The sequence below is a fragment of the Arvicola amphibius genome, chromosome 7, assembly GCF_903992535.2.
Source record: "Arvicola amphibius chromosome 7, mArvAmp1.2, whole genome shotgun sequence".
NCBI classification, from domain to species: domain Eukaryota; kingdom Metazoa; phylum Chordata; class Mammalia; order Rodentia; family Cricetidae; genus Arvicola; species Arvicola amphibius.
The window spans coordinates 135,301,958-135,326,869 of record NC_052053.1 but is presented as its reverse complement, the minus strand read 5'-3'; the positions used below and the strand labels follow the sequence as shown (position 1 = coordinate 135,326,869).

The 24,912-nt window shown below is 39.9% G+C and overlaps 2 protein-coding genes across 5 annotated transcripts in view; one reads left to right on the top strand and one right to left on the bottom strand.

Annotated features, from left to right (window-relative positions):
• Positions 1–24,912, top strand: part of Snx13 (sorting nexin 13) — a 99,372-nt gene that overhangs the window by 19,002 nt on the left and 55,458 nt on the right. For 2 of the 4 annotated variants that reach the window (XM_038337728.2, XM_038337727.2), the window contains exons 2-3: positions 19,942–20,054; positions 23,430–23,532. Coding sequence is in view for 1 of the 4 variants with exons in the window: in XM_038337727.2 (XP_038193655.1) it covers positions 19,942–20,054; positions 23,430–23,532 (216 nt within the window). In the remaining 3 variants the exon portion in view is untranslated. Of the gene's footprint in view, positions 1–3,075; positions 3,098–19,941; positions 20,055–23,429; positions 23,533–24,912 lie in introns of those variants that run through there. The other 2 variants (XM_038337725.2, XM_038337726.2) reach the window with 2 other exon arrangements.
• Positions 922–1,649, bottom strand: LOC119819498 (cytochrome b5). Its single transcript, XM_038337730.1, has 2 exons — positions 1,174–1,649; positions 922–1,054 (listed from the first exon to the last, which is right to left on the bottom strand). Exon 1 carries the CDS (start codon positions 1,580–1,582, stop codon positions 1,178–1,180), a length of 405 nt encoding a protein of 134 aa, XP_038193658.1. The 5' UTR covers positions 1,583–1,649; the 3' UTR covers positions 922–1,054; positions 1,174–1,177.

The window sequence follows — 24,912 nt, the reverse complement described above, 5'->3', positions numbered from 1 at the left end:
ACACATCACCTTTTTAAAATTACTTTCTTGTGTATATGCGTATGAGAGAACTTTCATTAAATTTAGAAAAATGGCTCAATATAATGCTGTGAATTGTCTTCTTTGATAATCTTCATTTACTTTCTTGGGTAGTTTTTAATTATTATTATGCTCTTGCTCAGTAAAAAGTAGTTCATTATGAAATTGATTTAACACAGAATTCAAGGATGAGTACCCAGATGTTAGTAAATTCTCAGGAAGGGAAGTAAGGCGATGAGGGTGTATCTTTGGGAGTTGGAGGAAGTGTCTTGATTTCAGCAGATCTGTCCTTGCTTATTCTTGTACTCACACAGCACACAGCTTCAGGAGTCTTTTGTATGTGCCACATCAAGTACACAGCAGTGAGCAGAGCAGACTCAGTTTTAGGTCTTCATAAAACTCATTACACGTGGTAACCATGGGGAAGTTAAAGTAGTTCCAGCTGCAGTGGTGATGGCACTGGCAAGAGAGTCTTTGAAGCGTGGGCCTTGAGGTCAGCCTGAAAGCAAATGCTAAGTGGGCCAGAGAGGAAAAGTAGGACAATCGGTATGGGAAACTCTTAAAGACAATGGATGGTAGATGCAGTCAGTACAAATAACTTTTAACGCTAGAGGGCTTAGAGAATAAAATAGGAAGTTTTTGCATTTCCTCTGCAGAAGACAGTGTGAAGGGTGGCTAGTCTTACATGCTGAAAGTAGAGTTGCAGAGAATGCTGGCTAGTGTAGAAGCAGTATTAAAGACAGAGAATGCGGTGGGCTCTCCTTGTGTATTTGAGATGACTCAGGTTATCTAGTATATGGGGTAAGCGTGTGTTGGATTCCATGTATCCATGTGCAGTGAAAGGCGAGCTGTGCTTTGGGAACCAGTAGTTTTTTTTTTTTAAAAGCCAGATATATTTTAAAAAGATCGTGCTTACAGTAAGTAAATTATGTAAGTGAAGAAACATAAAAATGAAGTTGATGAAGAAAAAGGCACATTTGCAGAGTTGAAGAGTACAAAGAGTTCCTCGCTGGTTCCACTAACACAGAAGGAAAGGGAAACAGATATATTACAATTACGTTCTCAGCGGAAGGTGTCTGTCAGTGGACATGATTAACACTGGCTTCTTTTCTCCCTTCTGAGGGACAGTCTTTCCCCTTCCTTGGTTTGGAGAGGCAAGTTAGTCTTCTGCCATGTAGAGGCGATACATCAGGGCGACAGCCAGGGCTGAGACGGCTGGGATCACCCAGTTGGTCCACCAACTGGAGTTAGAGTCCACGGTAGTGATGAGACTTTCCGAAGGCTTGGCTATCTTTGATCTGTCATCTGGGTGGAGCTCCCCGATGATGTACGTTTTGGACAGTTCTCGTGCATCAGTAGAGTGTCCAACATCCTCAAAATTCTCGGTAGCATCGCCCCCGGCTTGTTCTCTTAGAACTTCTTCCCCACCAGGATGCTCTTCCAGAAACTTGGTCAGATCGTACACCTTGTGGTGCAGGATCACCCAGGTGCTCTTGCTGTCTTTGTGCTTCTGAATCTCTTCCAGGGTGTAGTACTTCACATCTTTGTTTGCCTCTCCGGCCATCTCGGAACAGTGAGCCTCCCGGGCCCTGCCATTCAACCGTGCAGGGTGCTGAGCTACTGAAGTCTGAGTTGCCTCCGCCTGGGACATTCCCAGCCTTTCCGGGACCCGTGCCCAGGACCCGGGAACCAGTAGTTTGTATGTGACCGCAGATTGCCGTCACCTGGAGAATTTTCCGAGCTGTCCTGACTGTGCTGCACATTGGAATTGCGAAACCATGGATCCCGGCCTCCGTCTTCTGGTGCAGTTTGTAGGCGGCACAGCCCGGTAGTAGAATGTTGAAATTTCTCTTTACATCCCTTTTCCTGAAGTATTTCCTAATGAACAAGAATTCTCTGGGAGCAGAGGTATTACGTGTGTGTGCGTGTGTGTGTGTGTGTGTGTGTGTGTGTTTGTAGGAAACTTCTCATGACCTGTGAGTTAAAGTTGAGACGATAATGATAGATGCAAAATATGATACTAATGAATGAAAGAATAAGCAGTCTTGGAGAGGATTTCAGAGGAAGCAGTTTTTGCTTATGGGAGTGTGTGTTTGTACTGTCAAGCAGAGTGAGCCTAAAAGGATGTGTTAGGAAGAACGGCAAGTGGGAAATTGAATGAAGAGCAAGGATATGGTTAGTGTAGAGGGCAGGATTGACAACAGTAAACATACTGCATCGTGGTAACAGGTCTCCCAGGTTCAGAAATAGTCTAAAAACTATGTGTACCCGTCCTGTGTGGATTATAATTGGATATTGGATGAATAGTCCTCAGGTGCCAGTGTAAGCCTTTGATGCATTGAAGATCTTAGGAAGTTCCAACCTTGTGTCCTCTGGAAAGAGTGGATCGAATCTGTGGGATCCAAAGAGAGACCCACGGTCTGGTTGCTGCCACACAGCTTCCCTAGCGAGTGTCATGGTTACCGCTGTTGCTTCTGACCAAGACCCCAGGCTGCAGCCTTTCCACGCTTGAGTTTGGCCTAGCGCACCGGTCTTCACCCATTATGCTGCCCTGGGGTCTGCGCTGTCTGTGCCTGGCAATGAATGGCGAAGCCTATAGTGTGGTTTGCTTTTATATTTGCTGCTTTCCTGGAATAATTTAAGATTTTACTTTTTCTCTAATGTATAATAGTGTAGATTTAAGACAGAGTGAAAAGAAATCATATCTCAGCAAACTTCTCTTATTTCTGCATTAGGATTTTCTGCATGGCGATTTGAAATAAGTTTTATAAAGAACCTTAGAGTAAAGGAAAAGCCATATGGGACTGGAAATTTGTGATTGATACTGATTCATATTGGTAAAAGAAAAGCAGCTTACTTATTTGGCAGCATCCCCTATGTCTTTGAGACGGGCGGACTAGATTTGAAATTTGATAGTGCTCTGGAGTGCTTGGAATACAGGCATGCACCACCAAACCCGCCAACCAACCCGTTTTGCTAATCTTACATGTAACTTGTCCTTTTTTTTTCCATGGAGCTTGAAAATAGGAGCAGCAGACATGACTCAGTAGATTGCTTCAGTCCCTTTAAAAATGATCAGGTAAATATGATGACTGAGAATTTGCTTTTCAACCAGGACTTTAGTCACAATATTTTCATAGTTTCAGTGTTTTTAGTCAGAATAAGATAAGCTGTAATACAGTAAATTTGGTAATAGCTTATAGGAGAAATAAGAAAATAGTACTCTGTGAAAACACAACTTGCATGTAATTACAGTATCTCTGTGTTAACCAGTAATTAAAACCCATTTCCTAAGCAAAATGCTTGTTATGATTAAACATTTTATACTTAAGAACATTTAGTACATTTATTTTGTGTGTGTGCACATGCACATGCTATAATGTGTTGGAAGGAAGAGGAACTTGATCGTCAGTTTTTCTTTTTCCACAGCGTGGGTCCAGGGAGCAAGCTCTAATCGGTGAATTTGGTGGCAAGTACTTTAACTTGCCACATTTCATTGGCCCTATTTTGTTTAAACAGATGATCTTGTATATAGTTAATTAATTTCAGTTATGTATTTAAGTTATGAAACTCAGAATAGCCTGTTGAGGCTGTGATGCCAAGTATTTGAGGCTGTGATGGGTTATGGGCTGTGATGTTTTTATATGTAAGTTTTGTAGTCATAGTTGTAGATATGCTCACTTGCAAGATGAAAACCAAGGAGCAATACGTGGTTTTCCTTTACTTCTCGATTCCGTTCTTTTATCTGATGCTCAAGTGGATGTGGATTCTTCTCCCCTTCTGCAAATCCCATGGTTATTTGTTGGAGAGCTCTGTGGGGCGCACTGTGCAGGCTTAGCTGTGAAGCTCGGGTTCAGGGTTCTGCTGTGGCTGTGACGGGTGACATCGTTAGGTTACACTACATGGCGTGACTTGCTGGTGACAGGTCTCCATCTGCAGGTGTGCAGACTTGCCCATAGGAAGGCAGAGTGGTCAGGTCCTTAGTTCTTCAGCCTAGCTGAGCCTAGGTGCGGGTTTATTAGTGCTAATCGGATGAGTACTAAGTATCATACCACTTGTGGCTGTCAGTCATCAGAGAGTCCACACCTTCAAAGCCTGTGAAAGGTTGGTACTGGGTAAAGACCTGTGAGTATTTTAATCCAACCATCTTCGATTCTGTTTTTAAATTACTTTTCATTTATTTTTAGTCATGGTAGTATTTTCTAATTTCTTTCTTTGTCTGTAGCTTTACTGATAGGAGACTAATTTTAGTATATTGTTTGTTTGCATTATTTCTTGCTAAATGGATGGATTATTCATGGTTAAATATTTACTTTATACTGTATGATCCAACTAATAAAATGTATAGAAATATAGAAATAAAGGGGAAATAGATTTATACTGTGTCATTTCTAAGTTGTGTATGAGAATTGGGGTTGGAATAATTTGTTTCTGAAAAAATACCTAAGAGGTATTGCAAATTATACCACTTAGGACCTTCTCACTGTGTTCACTGAAAACTGTCTATTTATAGAACATAGGAAAGGCTTGGAATAGTTTAGATAAGTACACACATGTTTCTGTAGTACTAGTAAAGATATGGAGGTTTTTTTCCTTTATGTTCTTAAAAAGTAGAGATCTATAGACAAGTTTGTTGGATGCATTTAGCTTTAAATTTTTAAAAATTGTTTGAGATCATAATATAATTACTTTCTTCCCCTTTCCCTTTCTTTTTCCCAAACCTTCCTACATACCCATCCTTGCTCATTTTCAAAGTCATGGCCCCTGGTTTTCATTCATTGTTGTGTATTCCTTACCTCCCACTGACTGAGGTGGTGAGGGAATAAAGAAAAGTCAGGCACAGACATGGACAGGGAAGCTGGAATCAGGTGCAGGGTGGGGCAGGGCTGACTGGTCTGTCTGGGTGGTCTCTGTAGACTGTAGTCATCAGGAGGAGGAAGCTGCAGCTGCTAGTCTTCTCTCACACCCATCAGTCACTCGCAGACGTTCATACTTGGACCTCTGAGAGAAACTGGCCCATCCGTGATGCCAGTTTCCCATGGGCCACTTGGTCTTGGAGTCCTCAACAGGCTATGCCCATGTCAAAATACACATAAACCCAGAGCTTCACTCAGGGCGTCCTCCATACCTCACATTATGAAAAATATTAGTCTCTTTTTTAAAGGTAAGGCTGTAAAGAAGCACAGTGGGTGTCCTCGTTCGGGTCACTGTAGCATTAATTGATGGAGCGGAAATGTTTATTTGGCTTATACTTCCTGTCAGTGAAGGAAGTCAGGACAGGAACTCAAGCAGATCCTGGATCCTGGAGGCAGGAGCTGATGCAAAGACCATGGAGGGGAGCTGCTTTCAGGCTTGCTCCCCTTGACTTGCTCAGCCAGCTTTCTTAGAGATCCCAGGGCCACAATGGGTTGGGCCCTCACACAGAGCCGCTAATGACTTACAGTCGGATCTTATGGGTGTGCTTTCTCAGTTTCCTCCTTCAGATAATTCTGCTGTGTCAAGTTGACTTTAGACTGTTCAGCACGGATGTCTGAAAGGAGAAGCTTTCTTTATGAAAAAAGCTGTTGGCTCTTGAAGAGAACTTGCTAGGGAGGGAATTTTGCTGGAGTGGAAAAGTAGTCCATCCTAGCAAACAGAAGAAAGAGAACTAGCCGGTCCTGCTCATGGGAAAGACAGGTTCACGATCGTTATCACAGACTGTTTGGCTCTAAGGAGAATGTAGGAGTCTGTGTCTTAGTCCTTGTTCTGCTTCTCTGAAGAGGCACTAGGACCAAGGCAACTTATAAAAGAAAGCGTTTAACTGGGGACTTGCTTATAGTTTCAAAAGGTTAGTTCGTGATCACCATGGCAGAAGCATGGTGCTGGCACGCAGACTTGCACTGGAGCAGTCAGTAGCTGAGAGCTTACCTCTGATCTAAAAGTGGAGGCAGAGATATCGAGACTGGGCCTGGTGTGGGCTTTTCAAACCTACCTCCAGTGACCGCCTCCTCCAGTAAGGTCACACGTCCTAATCCCACCTACAGTCAACCAGCGTAAACCGGATTTTCCAGTATACGAGCCTATGGGCCTGTTCTCATTCCAGCCACGAACACTGTTTTCACTGACTGTCCCCTTTATTCCCTCCCTTAAAAGAGAGTAATGCTGATCCAGTTACTAAAAGGAAATGTCAGAACTGTGTCTTGTTTCTTTAATCAAACAGGAGTAAAGTTTTATCTTTGCAGCATGACTGCTCTTCCTGTGACTGATGCAGGAAGCTAACTTTTGAGGCTAGGAATTTAAGGCCAGAGTGGGTAACCTATTTTGTTTTTTTTTTGTTTTTTTTGTTTTTTTTCAAACCAGATTTGCCTCAGCATCAAGTAAATCTTTAGAACACATGGAGGGGTCATGACTCTACTACAAACCATGCTCATTTTCCTGGTGGATACCACTGCTGGGCTTCATCTGTCACTGATCCCAGCCAGAGTTTTCTTTTGTCTTGTCTTGTCTCTTATCTTCTCTTTGCTGCTGCTGTTGCTGCTGCTGCTTCTGCTGCTTCTCCTTTTCCTTCTCCTCCCTCCCCTCCCCCTCCCCTATTCCCCTCCTCCTCCTCCTCCTCCTCCTCTTCTTCTCCAGAAACCTCAATTTGTAAATGGCTTTAAAATATTTATTTAGAAATTAGAATATAAGGGAAGAAAAACATATGTGTTGGAAAAATGAAATGGACCAACTTTCTGATCTCTTTCTCAGTTTTTAAATTCTTTGTAATAAACACAAGCCAGCAATCATCTACTTTGATATTTGAAATATTCTTGACAGTAGTGGAAAGGGGATAGGCTGAATTCCTGGAAAGAGATTGGCTTTTTCCTACCTTTTTTTAATTCTTTGATCTGTCTGAATCTTACCACCCGCAGTTCCCTTTCCACTCCCTCCGACTCTCCCAGCACCGTCTCCTCTGCCCTTCACATTATATCTCCTCATCTTCTTTTTCTGTGAGCCCCAGTGTTGTGCAGCAGCAGCACCTGGGAGCGTTTGGAGTGTTTGCATGCCCGGTCGTGTCTAGCAGACAGCTCCACAGCTCTTCTCCCATCCTCTGGCTCTCATGCTACTCTTGCCCCCTTCTGTGATGTTCTCTGAGCCTTGGTTGGGTAGACAGGGCATTAGAGATCCAGTTTAGTACTGAGCCCTGATCTTAACTTTCTGTCAGCTCCTGAGATAGAGAGAGGAACCACTCTGTGTAAGCACATGTTTAGAAGGCAGTTTGACAACATGTTCATTTAGCAAAACAAAGCTAGTTTGTTTGTTTTTATTGTTGTTGAACTGTAGGTGTCTTTTGTGTTGTGTTCAGCTTTATTTTTGGCTCTAGAGACTGAGTCTGTTGTCTTTTCTCCTGTATACTGGGTAAGCACTCTATTCTGAGACATATTCCCAGCCCATAGAACTGCTTTTTGAAGACGTTTTTAAATTTATTTTCAATTTTTTAAATGTTGTAATCTTTTTTTGTCTTTTTTATTGTTTTTATTGAGCTATACATTATTCTCTGCTCCTCTCCCTTCATCTCCCCTCCCCTTCAACCCTCTCCCACGGTCCCCATGCTCCCAATTTACCCAGGAGATACTGTCTTTTTCTACTTTCCATGTAGATTAGATCTATATATGTCTCTCTTAGGGTCCTCATTGTTGTCTGGGTTCTCTGGGATTGTGATTTGTAGGCTGGTTTTCTTTGCTTTATGTTCAAAAGCCACTTATTAGTAAGTACATATGATATTTGTCTTACTGGATCTGGGTTACCTTATTCAATATGATGTTTTCTAGATCCATTCATTTGCCTGCAAATTTCAAGATGTCATTTTTTCTGCTGTGTAGTACTCCATTGTGTAAATGTACCACATGTTCCTTATCTATTCTCGGTCGAGGGGCATTTAGGTTGTTTCCAGATTCTGGCTATGACAAATAATGCTTCTATGAACATAGTTGAGCACATGTCCTTGTGGTGTGATTGAACATTCTTTGGGCATATACCCAAAAGTGGTATTGCTGGATCTTGTGGAAGGTTGTTTCCTAATTTTCTGAGAAATTGCCATACTGATATCCAAAGTGGCTTTACCAGTTTGTACTCCCAACAACAATGGAGGAGTGTTCCCTTTATCCCACATCCTCTCCAGCATAAGCTGTCATCAGTGTCTTGGTCATTCTTACAGGTGTAAGATGGAATCTCAGAGTTGTTTTGATTTACATTTCTCTGATGGCTAAGGATGTTGAACAATTCCTTACGTACCTTCCAGCCATTTTAGATTCCTCTGTTGAGAGTTCTCTGATTAGGTCTGTACCCCATTTTTTTTTTATCGGATTATTTGTTCTTTTGATGAACAATTTCCTTAGTTCTTTGTATATTTTGGAGATCAGCCCTTTATCCCATGTGGGGTTGGTGAAGATCTTTCCCCATTCTGTAGGCTGCCGTTTTGTCTTGTTGACCATGTCCTTTGCTTTACAGAAGCTTCTCACTTTCATGAGGTCCCATTTATTAATTGTTTCTCTCAGTGTCTGTGCTACTGGGGTCATATTTAGGAACTTATCTGGCGTGCCAATGCATTCAAGTGTACTTCCCACTTTCTTGTCTATGAGGTTTAGTGTGGTTGGTTTTATGTTGAGGTCTTTGATCCGTTTGGACTTGAGTTTTGTGCATGAATATATATATATTCATGTATATATATATACATATATATATATGGATCTATTTTCATTCTTCTACATGTTAATATCCAGTTATGCCAGCACCATTTGTTGAATATTCTGAAACATGATTAATAAAAGCTCAGAGTCAGAAATTGGAGGTCAACATGAGGGTCCAAAAAGCAAAACAGCCAGCCACTGTTTCAGACCTCAGTCTGAAATGGCGATCCTGCCTCCTGGAATCTCAGAAGGAGACTGTGTGTCTGAGAGCTGTTTCCTCCTGTTTCATAATCCTCTCTAGGGCTGGGATTAAAGACATGCACTGCCCAGTTTCTATGGCAATAAGTGTGCCTACTGAGATTAAAGGTGTGTGTTACCCTAATCTGGTCTATAAGGCTGACCAGTGGGATTGTTTTACTCTCAGATCTTCAGGCAGTCTTTATTAAAATACAATTAAAATCCACTATAATATGTTTTCTTTTTTCCATTTTACATTTTTTATGAAAATATTTTAGAAGGAATTTAAGAACTGCTTCAGGTCTGGAAGCGCTAACTTTTATTAAAAACTCTTCCTCATTTAGTTTGTGGCACTTTTTTGTGTCGCTACATGTGTGACTCTTGCTGCCTTTGGACCCTTTCCTCCTTCTGGGTCGCCTTGTCCAACAGTCATAAGAGCGTATGTGCCTAACTGTATTGTAGCTGGTTATTCCATATTTGGTTGATACCCCTTAGTGCCTGCTCTTTTCTGAAGAGAAAGGAGGAGTGGATGTGGGGAAGGGACTCAGAGGAGGGGGAGAACTGGTTACGATATATGAAAGAATAAATTAATAGATTAATTTAAAAAGTTACTTGCTGTGTGTTTGTGCACGGTGCACATGTGTATGTTTGCCACAGTGCACATGTGGGAGGCTAGAGAAGAACTTGGAGTAGATTCTTTCCTGGACATAAGTAGCCAGTTTTGTGCAGCAGGTCATTAGCCATCTGGCTGCCTATCTCCAATCCTCCCTTTTACTCTAGGGCAGGCAGGCCATGAACTTTAGATCATTCTGCTGCAGCTCCTGAACACTGAGATTCTGGCAGAAGCTCTTTGAGTGTGCTTTCCACATTAAGACTTGACACATACCTAATCGGTTATTGTAGAATCAGGCTGAAGCCTCCAAAACAATCTTTTAAAAGACAGTAGTTTTTATGTGAAATGTTTACTTTCCTATGCATAAAACAAGATATTAGAACTCTGCAAATGTTAACTCAATTCATGAAATAACTAGGCCAGCTTGAAGATAAACAATTACATTTTTACTTATTATAAGGGGAAACTCACACCACGAGAATGGGAAGTCCAAGCTCTGCTGTGTCACACGGGAATCACCCAGAGAGAGCAAGTACCTGGTTCGTCCCAGCTTTTCTTCCTGAGCTCCAGGTAGCCATGCCTTAACTAGGTTCCACTTCTTAAAGATGATTGTTGGTTAACAAAGCTTCCCCCGTCGGAACTCAGTACTCAGTCATCATCATTATTTGGTTTTTCAACACAGGGTTTCTCTGTGTAGCCCTGGCTGTCCTGGAACTCTCTTTGTAGACCAGGCTGGCATCCAACTCAGAGATCCTCCTGCCTCTGCCTCCCAAGTGCTGGGATTAAAGGTGCATGCCACTATGCCCAACAGTTCAGTATTTAAAATAATTTTCCTCTTAGTTGAATAGCTTCATGTATGCTGTACCACTGTTAACTAATCTCATAGGAGATGTACATCTTATAGGAGATGTGTAACCGAAATTGAGTTTCCTGGACTGGAAACATGCAACATATTTAGTTATTTCCCTGTAGTGATTACTTGAGGATAAGTGTACTTAACTGTCCAAATGAGTGTTATGATTGGGTTTTAGAAATATGTCAGTGAAACATTTTAAAGATAAAAGTAGGAACAGTAAATCATGTACTGAGCCCCTGTGCCCTTGCCAGCTTCGGCACTTGTCCACCCCCGGGTTGTAGCTTCTTCCTTTTACCTTTCTCCACTAAGAACCGAATTCCAGGTACAGGATTTCAGCTTGAAAATGTATTTAAACATTCCTTTTGTTAAAACAACTATAATATCATGATACCAACTAAAAAATAGAATTTATTAATGTCATTATTGTAATGATGCCTAGAACAACTAAATTCACTTTTCTTTCTCTTACTTGCTTCCTTCTTTCTTCCACTGTGCTTTGCTTAAAAACCAGTTTGAGTAATTTCAGCACGTTGCTGTTTTAATCTAATTTCTTTCTGCTCTTATTCCACTGTCTGTCTTTTACCCCTTGAGCTTCAGTTCTTGAAGAAGCTGTTTGTTTTCTTCAGTTTGTTGTCCTGTGGTGTTTCCTGAAGTCTGAATTTTTCTTAATTCATCTCCATGGCATTTATAACATTTTCTTAGTTTTCTGCATTTTAAAGTTAAAGTGCAGGTTTGGTTTTACTTTTTCCTGGAACACCTTTCCCTAGATGCTGGTGTTGGTGTAGCTTCATTCCACAAGGCGGCATCTGTTTCTGCTCTGCTTGCATGGGTTAACAGCTGCATTATTGCTAGGCACATAATTCATTAAGAATTGCAGTATATTCATCGTTATATGAAATATGTCTTAAAAACCCGTGATTTCGTCAACACTGCCTTGATGGTTGTTTCACTCTCTCCTGCCTTTAAGAACAGTGACAGGGTTGGTCAGTTCAGAAGAGATCACTGGGACCTGAAGGGCAGTGTCAGTCACCACAGCCATTGCTCTGCTTGTGCCGTTGGTGGGTGGGGTTTCTTCAGGTCGTCCTGAGTCCTCTCAGTGAGTTGTTGTGGTGCTTGAGGGTTCTAGCAATCTTTCTACCCAGACTCGGAATCAGACGTCCTTCTGAGTAGCCTGATGCATTGCATTGGAACTACAGCATTGCTTTGAACTGATAGGTAAAGTACTCAAGGCCCTAGAAGAAGGCAGAAGTATGTTGATTGTCTTTCTTAGGATATTTTCCACTAAAGACCCACCGTCAGTTTACCATGCGGTGAAAACTCTGGAAGGAGTTTCTCTATATGTGGTTATTCCCTTCCAGTGTAGTTTTGATAATTATGCAAAAATATATGTGCTGTTCCAAGGTATCTGTAGAATAGGGTTTTTTTTTTTTGTTTTTTTTTTTTTTTTTTTTTTTTTTGAGGTTTGTCTCCTGTATCCCACTGTGTGACAGAACCTTTAACCTTTAAAGAAGGAGGTGTTGTAGCTCTGTCTGTGGACGACTGAGGGCTGTGTACGTTAGTGTACGATTCTAGTTAGGGAAAATCATTAAATATTCTGATAGAAAATTTATTCAAAATGAGTAGGATTTATTATTACTCTTAATTATTTTGGTGAAATAGATTGTGCTAACTCACAGTGGAGATTTAAGTGTCTTATTCCTCGGTATATTTAAATTTTTGCTTTCAACTATTTCTAAGATAGTTTTTTTTTTATGAGATATATAGCAATGTTAGCTAAAAAGCGTTTAAATTTGACTTTAATCTGGCAAAAGGAAATGTTTATAAATATCAACATGTTTTCTAAATAGTGAAAATTCTGTCAGAAGGTTAGTACCCTCCTCCTCCAAAGTAAGCATTGTGTTAGTGGCATCTACTAACATTTGTGGCATACCATAGAGGTGACGGCAGTGCTGTTTTTAATGTGTGTGTGTTTTGGTTTCTGGAGAGTGCTAAAAAAATTCTTTTAAAAAGTTATTTATGGGGTTGGAGGGATGGAACAGCATTTCAGAGCACTGGCTGCTCTTCTAGAGGACCTGGGTTCAATTTCCAGCACCCACATGGCAGCTCACAACTGTAACTCCAGTTTGAGAGGATCTGACACCCTCACATAAGCAAACACGCAGACAAAACACTATTGCACATTAAGTAAAAGGAGATAAATTATTTTTAAAAATAAAAAAAAAATTGATGTAGGATGTCCTGTATATGTGTTGCTTTTTTTTTGGTTGAGGAAGAAAGCTTCTTTGGCCTATAGCAGGGCAGAATATAGCCAGGCTTGAAGGGATATATAGAGAGAGTAGGCAGAGTCAAAGAAATGCCATGTGACTTCTGAAGGAGAAGGACAGACCCTTACCAGTAAGCCACAGCCTTGTGCCAATACACAGATTAATAGAAATAGGTTAATTTGTTAGAGTTAGTTAATAAGAAGCCAGAACTAATAGGTGAAGTAGTGTTATAATTAATGTAGTTTCTGTGAGATTATTACTCAGGTCTGAGCAGTCTCTGCCTACAAGCATTTACTCTTTTGTTTATGTGGGTGTTTTGCCTGTCCATATGTCTGTGTACCATTTACATGTCTGCTGTTCAGGGAAGTCAGGAGTGTCGGATTTCCTGGAGTTAGGTATAGATGGTTGTGGGTCACTGTGAGAGCTGGGAACCTTGAACACAGCTCCTCTAGAAGAGTGCCCTGTACCTTAAACCCCTGAGCTATTTTGCCTGCCCTCAAGTCTATTTTTAACAAATCTTTCAATCTTAAAAAATTTATTTAAAAAAATCTTTACGTTTAATATTATGATAGAGAAATAGGTTTCTAGTAGTTTCTTTTTTTTTTTTTTTTTTTGGTTTTTCGAGACAGGGTTTCCCTGTAGTTTCTATAGCCTGTCCTGGAACTAGCTCTTGTAGACTAGGCTGGCCTCGAACTCAGAGATCCGCCTGCCTCTGCCTCCTGAGTGCTGGGATTAAAGGCGTGCGCCACCACCGCCCGGCTTCTAGTAGTTTCTTGATCAGTCTGTTTCCTACGCCTGTCTGCTAAGACTCTTGTCAGAAATCTAGAAAACTGTAGCAAACCGGGTTTGCATTTTTGAATCAGAGTATTTGTGGCAGGTCTGTCAGGATTATTTATTTCTGTACAACCTCATAAGCATTTTATGTAGTTTTATTGTTCTTCCTGCATCAGAGAAAACATTTAGGAAATACGATTTTCTGATTTAATTTTAATACTGTAGTTGCTTCTGGTCCCTAATTCGTTGATTTCACTGTTTGTGTTGTGGGAGCACGGAGGAGGAGTGCAGCCTAACCTAGCTTGTATTGTGAGTCAATCACATACACTGTGTGTGGGTATTCTAGAATTGAGAGGCTCTAGTTTAGAAAGAGTTTGAGCAGACGAGATGGCTCAGTGGTAAAGGAGCTGCTATGCAACTGGAGTTTACTAGAACCACGCAAAGGTGGGGCAAGTGCGTACACACAGGAATAGCAAATGCGTTCTTAAAACTCACCGAAGTCATAGCAGCTGATTTTCTTATATTTTCCTTATTGGATTCTTAGAGTCCTGTTAGCTAGTGAGAGATCATTATTGTCACTGCTTTGATAAAAATATTAAGGACTTGGACCCTGGTACTCCTAGCACTTGGGAGGCAGAGGCAGGTGGATCTATGTGAGTTCGAGGCCAGCCTGGTCTACAGAGTGAGTGCCAGGACAGACTCCAGAGCTACAGAGAAACCCTGACTCAAAAAATTGAAACAAACGAAACCTTCAAAATTAAGAACTTGGAAGTCATCTATATATATGCAAGTAATTGTCCTAGAAATGCGTAAGGGAAGCAGTTCTTTTACCAGAGAACCAGAATGTGTGTGTGAGGTAGAACTTACTCATTGTGGTTATCCTCCCACTTGGAAAACCCATTCTGTCCGCATGGTCTTTGTCCCTGCCTGCTTCACAGCAGTATGGAAAACTTTGTACAAGTCACCATCGTCAGGCTTCCTTCCAGAGGTCCACTAGGTACCTTGAATGGAGAGAGTGAAAGAGCCTGTTTGTCCTTCTGTTACTGAACATGAAAGAGAAGGCTGGGCTGTTCACTCAGTATTGATAGTTTAGATTCCTGCCTGGCTGCCCCTGGAAATCACAGGCAGTAGATTCGTTGGACCAGAGTATGTGGAGCTGACTGAGACATTGCTGCTATTTTTACATGGTATTCCCTGGGGAGAAGGAGGAGGGTGCTGTTAATTGGTTTTGTTGTGAAGGGTGGAGTGTTGGCATGGATTGTACTGGCAGGACCATGTGATGCTGAAGCCATATGGCCAGGTGAAGAGGAGCGCTTCCATTTAGATCTCTCCACGGGCTTTCCCCATAGTCCGCCCTTATTTTCTCTCCTCTAGTTTCTAATTTTGCTTTTTAGCTAGTAAATGGATATTTAGTAAACTGACGTGGATATACCAGACCTTGATCACATTATAATCTTAAGAGAGGCTTTGGTCTGTTGTCAAGATAGCATTCAATTGAAATTCCTAGAGAATAGCTTCCAGCTTACTATAGATAGAGTAAGGTTGGAGGAAGACAGACTAGACTTGTGAGAATGCCATTTTTAGGGCTGTTTTGGTTGTTGAACTATTTATAATTTAAGGGTGGCATTGAATGTGTATAAACTTGAGATTCTTGGCCCTATCTGGTTACCCTCTGCCATGTAATATATATAAAATGTATTTGGGGTTTGGGGAGATGCCTCAGCGGCTGAGAGCACTGGCTGCTCTTTCAGAGGACCTGGATTTGATTTCTGGTAACCACGGCAGCTCACAACTGTCTGTAGCTTCAGTTCCAGGTGATCTGGCACCCTCTTGTCTCTGTGGGCACCAGACACACATGTGATGCACATAAAGGCACAGCACACATAAAAATAAATACATAGAACAATCAAAAATAGACCTGTTTTCTTATACCTCTAAGAGTAGTTTATCCTGTCTAGAGTGATTCAGATCAGAGCCCAAGGCACTTCATGTGGGCTTCTGACAGCCTGTTCACCTGCTGATTTAAATAGCTGTCTTCACTTGGCCCTACTTCCTACATGCCAGAATATTCTAGGACTGCTGTACAATGCAATATGCTGTGCATTTATGAACAAAGCTGCTTAATTAATTGGCTATGGGCAGACTAACTTGAGAGATGATCTATTCTGAGAATTCTGCATTAAAAGAGTCTTAGTGAGTTTCTAGAAATACATAAAGTTTCTAGTATTAGTTGTATGTGGTGAATTATAAATTTTGAACATAAGTTGGCTTTGATGGGCATAAAATAATTTGTTTCTGTTTCCTCTGTATTATCAAGAGGCATACATGATACTTTTTTTCTAGATTCTGAGACTTTGAAAGAATAGGTTTTTTTTTGTCTTTTAAAAATCTTTGTACAGTTTCATGTATATCCATAAGGACTTTGAGGTGTTTTTTTTTTTTTTTTTTTTTTTTTTTTTTTTTTTTTTTTTTTTTAAATTCCCATTCCCATTCTCATTTCTTCCTCTCTCCCACTAACCCCTTACTAAGGTCCCACCCCTACCACCAAGCTTTTCTTTTCGTGTGGACCCCAATGAGTTAGTTAGAATTGCCTGCAGGTGTGTGGGTGAGAGTGTTGGGGCGGCTGACCAATCCCTTGTCTGAGGGGCGTGGCCGCTCCAGGGGCAAAGCATACCTTTAAAAGAACCGGGTTTGGGGGAGGCCCGGCCCTTCTTCTTCCACTTGGTTCTCTGCTTCGCTGGAGCCTCTCCTCTCCGAGATGGACGCAGGTTAAGATCTCTCTTGGTAAGCGATCCACCTCGAGGTGCTACACGGATTACTATATATGGGTTAATTAGCCAATAAGAGGCTAAAACTAATGGGCCAGGCAGTTTTTAAAAGAATACAGTTTCCGTGTAATTATTTTGGGTAAAGCTAGCCGGGTGGCGGGACGCAGCCCGTCGTTCCATCTACATGAGAGTCTGTTTAATAGTGGTGTATGAGTAGCGTATCAGGCCAACCCACTGAAGAAAACAGCACCCCTCTTCTGGCAGCCACGCTTGTCAATAGGTCTTGAGGGATGGGGCCTCATGACTCCCCTATTTATGATAAAATGTTTAGGGGTCCAGTCTTGTGCGTATATGCACATCTGTCGTGGATGCTTAAGTTCAATGGCTGTGTCATGTTCAGAAGATACCTTTTCATTGCACATTTCTGCCATCCTTATGCGCTCACGTTTTTCCTGCTCCATCCTTCATGATGTATGTATTCTGAGCCTTAGATGGTATCCCATTTATCATCAAACAGTGATTCTTGGCATTTTAGCCAGTTAGGGATTTCTGTCATAACTACCACCCACTACAGTATTAGGTGTGTGACCTTGGGAATTAAAAAACGTTTTTATACCTTAATATTTTTAATATATGCATTTTATATGTACATGTGTGTGCATGTCATTTTTTTTTTAAAAAAATAAGGTGTGGTCTCTTGTAGCCCAGTTTGTCCTTGAACTCAGTGTAGCTGAGGATGATTTTGAACTTGATTTACAGAGCCTTTTTAGCTTTTAGAGGAGACTAACTTTAGGAAGATTTATAACTAAAATCTTCTTGATTCAAAAGGCTAAACCATTCTGACAGGTTAAGAAAAGCACCGGGTGCTACTGGCTTCGATGCTGTGAATGGAAACCTGCGAAACTATGGATAACCTTAAAGGTTACCAGCTTAGAGTTGTGTGTGGCTCCTGGGTAAACCAGCAGAGACGTTTCAAAGTTGATGTGTGTTAGCAAAAAAAAAAAAAAAAAAAAAAAAAAAAGGGGAGGGATAAGTATTATTTTAATGTTATGAGCCCTGTAGATTTTTTTCTGTTTTATCTTTAGGTAATGCTTGTCTAAATTTGTGAAGGTTTTTGACATAGTGCAAAATTACATTATCCTTGATCATTTTAGGGAATAATAAGAATTAAATTTTTTATTCAATAAAAATCTTTTTTGGATAATGTTTCAATAAGGAATTTTTAATTTAAAACTAGCAGATAGTTGTAGGAGAGTAACACCAAAGCAAATGATCACTTGACTTATTTCTCTAGGGTTTTATGTTTCTCCCTGGTCTCGGGATACAGTTCTGCACAGTGCTTGCCTAGGGTAGAAGAAGTGCCGGGCAGAGGGTGAGACCCTTGGCTTTGCAGAGTATGACCGAAGTGTGTACACACACACACACACACACACACAGTGAAACTGCAAAAGAATAAATAAAAACAAAAATTCTCTCCTTAATTAAGCAAAGCATTGCTTTGTAGACTTTTTCTTATGTGTATGTAATATCATTAATTTTCTGTTAAATTGCTGGAATCTTGTACATTATAATGATTCTCAAATTTTGCTTGAGTGAATGAGAAGCCTGGTTTTATTGAGGGGCCAGTTGCTGTCTTTCAAATGAGAGCTTGGAGACTCGGAAGAATCTAAACTTGAGGACATGCACTTACCTTTGCAGCCCTTGGTAAACTAAACAGGAGTACAGTCATATCAATTATTTGAGATTACTTCTTTGAAAATTTATTTATTTTTAAAAAACAGGTATTGTGTTTTTTTTTTCCCATCTATCCATTCCTCCTTTTATTTTGTGTGTGTTCAAGCATGCTACAGCACACACATGGAGAAGATAGCATGTGGAACTCAGGTCCTCAGGTGTGACAACATGATACTAAATAGATTTCTATAATTAGAACCAAATAACCTGGTAGAGAGTATTTGTGAAGGCTCTCCTGTCTCCAGTTTCAGGCTCCTTTTTGTCCTGTGATAGCCATTTTACTGTTTTAAAAGTGTATGAATGTCATTACTCAACCAGTTATTTAGTTCTGAAACAAACAAGCATACATATGTGTATACGGAAATGGCAGCACTGCTAAGATGAAGTCAGACTGCGCTGGAGAAGGTGGGCTGGCTAGTGCCTGCACCATGTCTGCTCTCACCTTTCTGGAGAGTTTATCAGCGCTCTTGGGGAGGGACCTTGGGAAACAGAATGTCTCTTGTTGCCAGGCACCGGGCAGTATTGCGGGCAGGTGTAGGTGTTGTATGCTGAGCTCAATGACAGCCAGAGGGACCAGGCTGCTTTTTGCTTTATTTCCAATCACTGCCCTACTTTGAGTTCTTAGGAGGAAGGGCAGGTGACCACTTCTGTGGGTGAAGTATTACTCCCACCTGATCCGAGAAAGAGAATGGGGAGGCAGAACAAAAAAATAATTAACAGCCATTCTGGCCCTGGTTAAAGGTGTCAGTGGTTAGGATGCAGAGAAAGGATGATAAAGATAAAGGCAAATGGGTGGTGGTCGCAGAAAGACGGACGCAGAGCGTAGGAGAGGACGTGAGTAAATGAAAATACTGTTTCCAAGTAAGTTGTGGAGAAGCTGTCTGCTCCTGAGTTCTCTAACCAGTGGAGCTGCTGAGCCGTCCCATTGCTTTTTTTTCTCTGTCTGGTGGACTGTGTGCTCCCTGTCTGTGTGTTCTCCCTCATGAGTGTGCATGTGTGGAAGTGTATGACAGCGCTGTCTGAGCTCTGTGTCAGCACTTGAGCTGATCTTATTGCATAGGAAGCAGTCAGCAACTGGAGGGACACACAGACCCTTTCATTCACAGTCTGTAATGCGGGTGTCTGTGCTATGGTTGTTGTCGGTAATTTTGTGTAGTGTAACATCTTGCCATGCTTTCTATCCCTTTTTCCTCTTGGTTCAGTGTCTAATTGTTTTGTTTTATAAGACATTCTTCTCTGTGCTTCTTTTTGACAGAAGACAAATGCCATCTTTGTATATATCACAGTACACAGCAAATTGATGGAGACACTTTTTGAATTGAATATCTTTATTTATTCATTATGACTTACATTGCTAAAATCCAGTTTGCCCTTAACAAAGGAATACGTTCACTAGATAAAACAGTGATTCTCTATGACAGCTTCTCTTTCTAGGGATGGAGACTTTGGGAATGCTTTGTGAAACTTGTGGCTAGCTTTGGTGGTGCAAGTTGGGATTTTCTCAAGTCTATGTTCATAACTTTCTGTGTAGCATTTGGATCAAACAAAAATGCCATAATTTTCAGTGAAATAGATTACATACATTGAAATTTTGATTAAAAAATTGTTTCTTTGTGTTATTATTCTTGAGATTGAATTTTAAAGTATTATAAATAATAATGACTTTGTAAACTAGTTAGTCATGCTACTCAAACTCTTCTGTATGCTTTTGCAACTACAAATGTTCAGTTATTATATAATTTATTTCTCATGCAAGGTTTTCATTCAGTAGTATCATCACATTTTTTTCAATATTTGTTGGTGATCTCTGTTAATCTCTGTGTATTGTTTCTTAGATATATTTCCAAAAGTAAATATTTTAATACTTTCTGAAATGGTACCATACATGTATAAAAGGACAAACTTAAAATCATTAGTGTTTAAAAGAAGAAATTAAAAACTACTGAAATTGTTTTTGCTAATTCATAAGAAGAATTCTTCCTTTGGTTTTTATTTATCTCTTCCTCCTCTTGTCTCTGCTTTGTTTCAGGCCAGTCTATCCATATGGGGATGGGGAAGCCTCGGCATTGTCCTTTTTCTAGTGACCTTTGGACCCTTTGTGATATTTTATTTGGCATTTTATATCCTCTGCTTTGTGGGAGGGTAAGTGTGCACAGCGATGATTTTATAACTTGTGTGTTATTTGTTAAAATTGAAATAAAATGACTTAGAACTCATAGTATAATTTATTTGTGAATGCTGTTTTCTCAAATTTTGTTACTAAAGCTTAAAATAACAAGTAAAATTAAGATACCCATTTGTATGTGGTGGTTATCTTTACAAATGCAATTTCAGTGATTAAAGATGAAAATGTTTTTCATAATATGAAAAGTTTTGATGTAATTCCTGGCTAAGGTTAGAATTTTATTATCTGTTGTGATGCTTTGATCAGCTGAGATAATACATCTAGTTTTACTTTTTAGGAGGTCCTATTTCATTAACTGGATGGCAGATACTAATTGTGCCTTCTGATGAATGTTTCTACTTTGATCCAGACAGTGCAGATAAATACTTGCTTTTACAGTTTTCTCTTTATTGTTACTTTGTTTGCAATGTTTATGATTTTGTTTAAATTGACAAACCTTTACAAAGAAGGTTCCAGCCAAGCTTTATCAATGCTTTGTAACAGAACAGTTGGTATTAGACTCCAGATGGGGACATGCCTGTGTAGTACTGTCCAGTGCAGCTCAGCCAGATGAGTGTTTTGTTCTTGATGTGTGTTGAGAAAGTCCATTGTGATGTGATTAGTGTATGGTGTACACTTCCTAGTTCTTTTTGAAAATATTTTGAAACCTCCCAACATTTGGAGGAGTTTCTGAGCTTCCGGTTTCAGATGATTTATTTGACTGTACATGTAAACAAAAACATCAGTGCCTGTAGACACTGAGGGGTGACTTCTGAAGGCACCTACTACCCATCACCTCTTTCAAGCCATAGGTTTGAAAGTCATGTTCGTTTTCTAGGGAGCACACAGTGATGACTGAGCAGTTCTGTCATAGACTCCACAAAACTGTAGCTCTTGTTAGATTCAGTATTTTCTTAGTAATTGTCTAGACAGAGTATCTTGTTACTGAAATAAATAAATAAATCTATTTCAGCCACAGGAGTCAGGTGATAGAGTTCAGAGTGTCTCAGTTGATAATGAAAACCTTGGTACAGGATGTCTGCAACAGACGCAGGAGCCGAGCCAGAAGAGATCTCCAGCTGCACTGACTTGTGGGGCTGCACTTTCCCACGGGTCAAGGTGGCTTCTGCTGACTGAAAAGATTATTTTTCTTAAAGAAATGTTTTTCTAAATTTTAGAATCTAAAAGGTAGAAATTCTACTAACTTCATAAGTAGAATAAGCCTTTTGTCAATATTTCCCAACACTTTGGAAAGAGGGGAAATTTTAGCTTTAGAGACAAAGCTCAGAGTTCTAAGATGGTAGATCTCTTTCCCTGTCCCCAACCCCATCCCGACAGGGTTTCTCTGTGAGCCCTCGGTGTCCTGGAACTCACTGTGGTTGGCTTCAAATTTAGAGATATGCCTGTCTTTGAGTCCTGAGATTAAAGGTGTGAACCACCTCCACCAGACTTGAGAAGGATTTCTTAACAGTAAATAGAGATTTGAGACACAGAAGGGTGACTCACTACAGAAGTACTAGAAGTTTTATTGACCCCTTTCTGAATTTGCTAATTTATCAAGGAATAATTTTCAAAAAATGGCTTGAATATTTAGAATTGTATAAAAATTTTAGATAAAAATAGGTTATTGGAAGGCATGGTAAGGTTAGATATTGCTTAGAGTCATAGGATGGAGTCTGAAACTCCAGGGTACTGCTGTGCCCTGAACTAGTGCGATTCTGTACTGGCTGCCGACCTGCTTGCCACCCACCCCCACCCCCACCCCCACCCCGTCTTCAGGGTCCTTTGTTTCCTCTGTACCCAGCTGGAGAGGATTAGCTCCTGAGACAATCTCAGAGTATTCAGGGTTGCTCAACAAGTTCATCACCTTCTGAGTTTCCCTTTTTGTGGCCTTGACTCTGAGGACTGATGCCTCTGCAGGGAAACTTTGTGTCATTCAGTGGATTGTAAATTTAAGCAACAAAATACATTTTTTAAAGTCAAATGATGACATTTCTTAAGGTCAGAGTTGTTTGCTAGTTTGGCTCTGCCATTTTATTAATTAAATTATTATTAAGTTTTTAAAGATGTGTTTTGTTATGTAAAGATGTGTTTGGAAGGGATGTATTTTCCTGGGGGCAGCTCATCTTGCTCTGTGACAAAGAACAGGTTTTGAAGAGTTCTGTAGTTTATCCATCTAAAATGATGATGATGTAGGCATTTTCCTTACAGTTTTTAAAGCTAATCCTTTATTTACAATTGTTAAGAAAAAAACTTTTTGAGGAAAAAGCACAATGTATTTTTTTAAAATCATAAAATATTGTCCTGCATTATTTCAGGACTTTCTTTGTATGTATTGGGTAGATTATTAATTTATTTATTTTGGTTTTTCAAGACACGGTTTCTCTATGTAACAGCCCTGGCTATCCTGGAATTAGCTTTGTAGACTAGGCTGGCCTCAGATTCAGAGATCTACCTGCCTCTCATGTGCTGAGATTATAAAGGCATGAACCACAATGCCCAGCTGTTGGTGTTTTGTAAGTGTGCTTCATAATCAGATTAAACTGAAACAGGCCCACACTGAATCTTAGTAAGAATGTCTGCCCTACCACAGGTAATATGTATTACGAACTCTGGAGACATGTGTACACATGTACTAGCACACATGCACACATACCTACACACAGAGTCACGTACACACATACCTATGCACACTATACACCTACACATTCACACACATATACCCTCATACACACCCACAGACACTTGAAAACACTCAGGCATACACTCACACATACATATACATACATACTCACACAGAAGCACACTCATTCACACACGACACATACATATATACTCATACAGTACCACACCAATGCACATACACACACACAGAGGCTTGTATGTATTATATGTAACTTTAGGTAAATAAATAATAATGCGATTTCTCTTTTAGACATCATCCATGTTGTTTTACCCTTTTTCCTTCCTCTCCTTTGCCTTTTGTTTTGTTTTGTTTTTGGTTTTTCAAGACAGTCTCTTTACATAGTCATGATTGGCTTCAAACTCACAGAGAGCTGCCTGTTTCTGCCCTTTCAGTACTGGTATTAATGGTGTGCACCGCCACTACCTGGCTGAAGGCTTTTTAAATAAAAATTATTTGAGTAAAACTTCCAAAAATACAATATAATTCACTGAATATTTCTAGCTGTTCTAAATTTCAAAGACTAACAAAATTTGTCAGTCTTGATTATCCAAATTTCCAGACTTAGTTTTTAAGAAATGGTAACTCATAAAGTCTGAGCAGTATATTCACTAACAAATTTGATAAAACAGACATACTTTGTATTTTAATCTATAACTATTTCCCCCAGGGGTGTAGTGGTCACTCTCCTGTACGGGAAGACAAACTCAGAGAGGCACCTGGAGCTGTGTGAGCACTCCTTCCTCCCTGCAGCACCGCCCGGGGTCCCGAAGGTCGGTCCTGAGAACTTTGTTAGTGTGACTTGTAAACAGATGGGAAGGCAGCTTTGAGGGAAAGGTAGAAATTGGTTAGTTTAGTTTGTTTTCCTGTCTTAATATCAAACTGTCATTTATATAATTTATAAAAATTTATAAGAAGACCAATGAATATTTGGTTTAAGAGAAAGAAATTGAATAAGAATCATAAAATGTTCACTTCTTAATTACTTTGAAAAGCATATTTTGCAATTAAGCTAAAGAATATCTAGTTTTAAGAACTCAGGTCTTTTATCATTCTGAATTAAGCTGTTTTTCTGTTAAAGTATCGGATTTTATAAATGAAGTAGGTATTGTATCCTGTGGGTACGTAGGACTCATAGTTGCAATACGCTCAAGTTTTGTGTGATGGGGGGGGGTGTCTCATTTTATGTGGAGAGACAAATGATTTGAATTTAATGCTAGTAATTTAACTTTAAAGTCACTTAAATACTAAAATATAAATGAAGCAGGTCATGTATAGTATTAGGTTATATTGTGGAAATGAAAGAATTCCACTTCATTCTGAGTGTTTTATTTTGATCACCTTGATGATCACGTTATAACGTTTTTCTTCATACTGTTTATTATAATTATTGTGCAAATATATTGTATACATTGGTGGGTCGCTGTGAAATTTCTGTATAGGTGCGCGTTGATCCCATCCCCCCTTTGGACTCTTCTCTCTCCCAGTCACATCCTCATCCTCAGAGCCCTCTACACTCTTGGAGAGAAACCATGAGACCTTGCTTCCTTGCCTTTCTGTGTTTGTCTTATTTTGATTAATACATCGTCTTGAAGGTCTGTCCTTTCCTCCTGCTTTTCTCTATGTACAGTAGCACTTCTTTCATGCCCACACTAAGTTACTTATCTGTAGCCTGGCTTTTCCTGCACGCAGTAACCATCACCACACAGGCATCTCTGCATACAGACACAACTTCCTTACGATAAATACCATGGAGTGCTGCAGCTAGGTGGAATTGCTTGCAACTTTTTAAAAATTACCTATCCTTCATTTCTTTCTGTTTCTGTAGAACTTTCATTAGTACATATTCTTTGATTTTGTTTACAAAACTCTAAGGAATTAGACCTTCTCTTAACCATTTGTACTTTTCATTATTTGGAAGCTACATAACAGAATAGAAAACATTTGAAGAATTAAGATTTAATTAATGATAAAATCAAGACTAGTTAATTTTTTTATATTCCACTTTTCATAAAGGACGCAAAAATAGTTTTGACTTATTTAAAAATGTGATTGGTAAATATAGTCTATGAAAAAGAACTTAATGGTTCATAGTACACCTAAAACACGCATTTTATATATACTTGTGCCTTAACAATAAGTTTGCGTTCTAA

What these genes read in the sequence shown, in the direction of transcription:
- LOC119819498 (XM_038337730.1), bottom strand. Translation starts at nt 1,582, where the DNA reads ATGGCCGGAGAGGCAAACAAAGATGTGAAGTACTACACCCTGGAAGAG.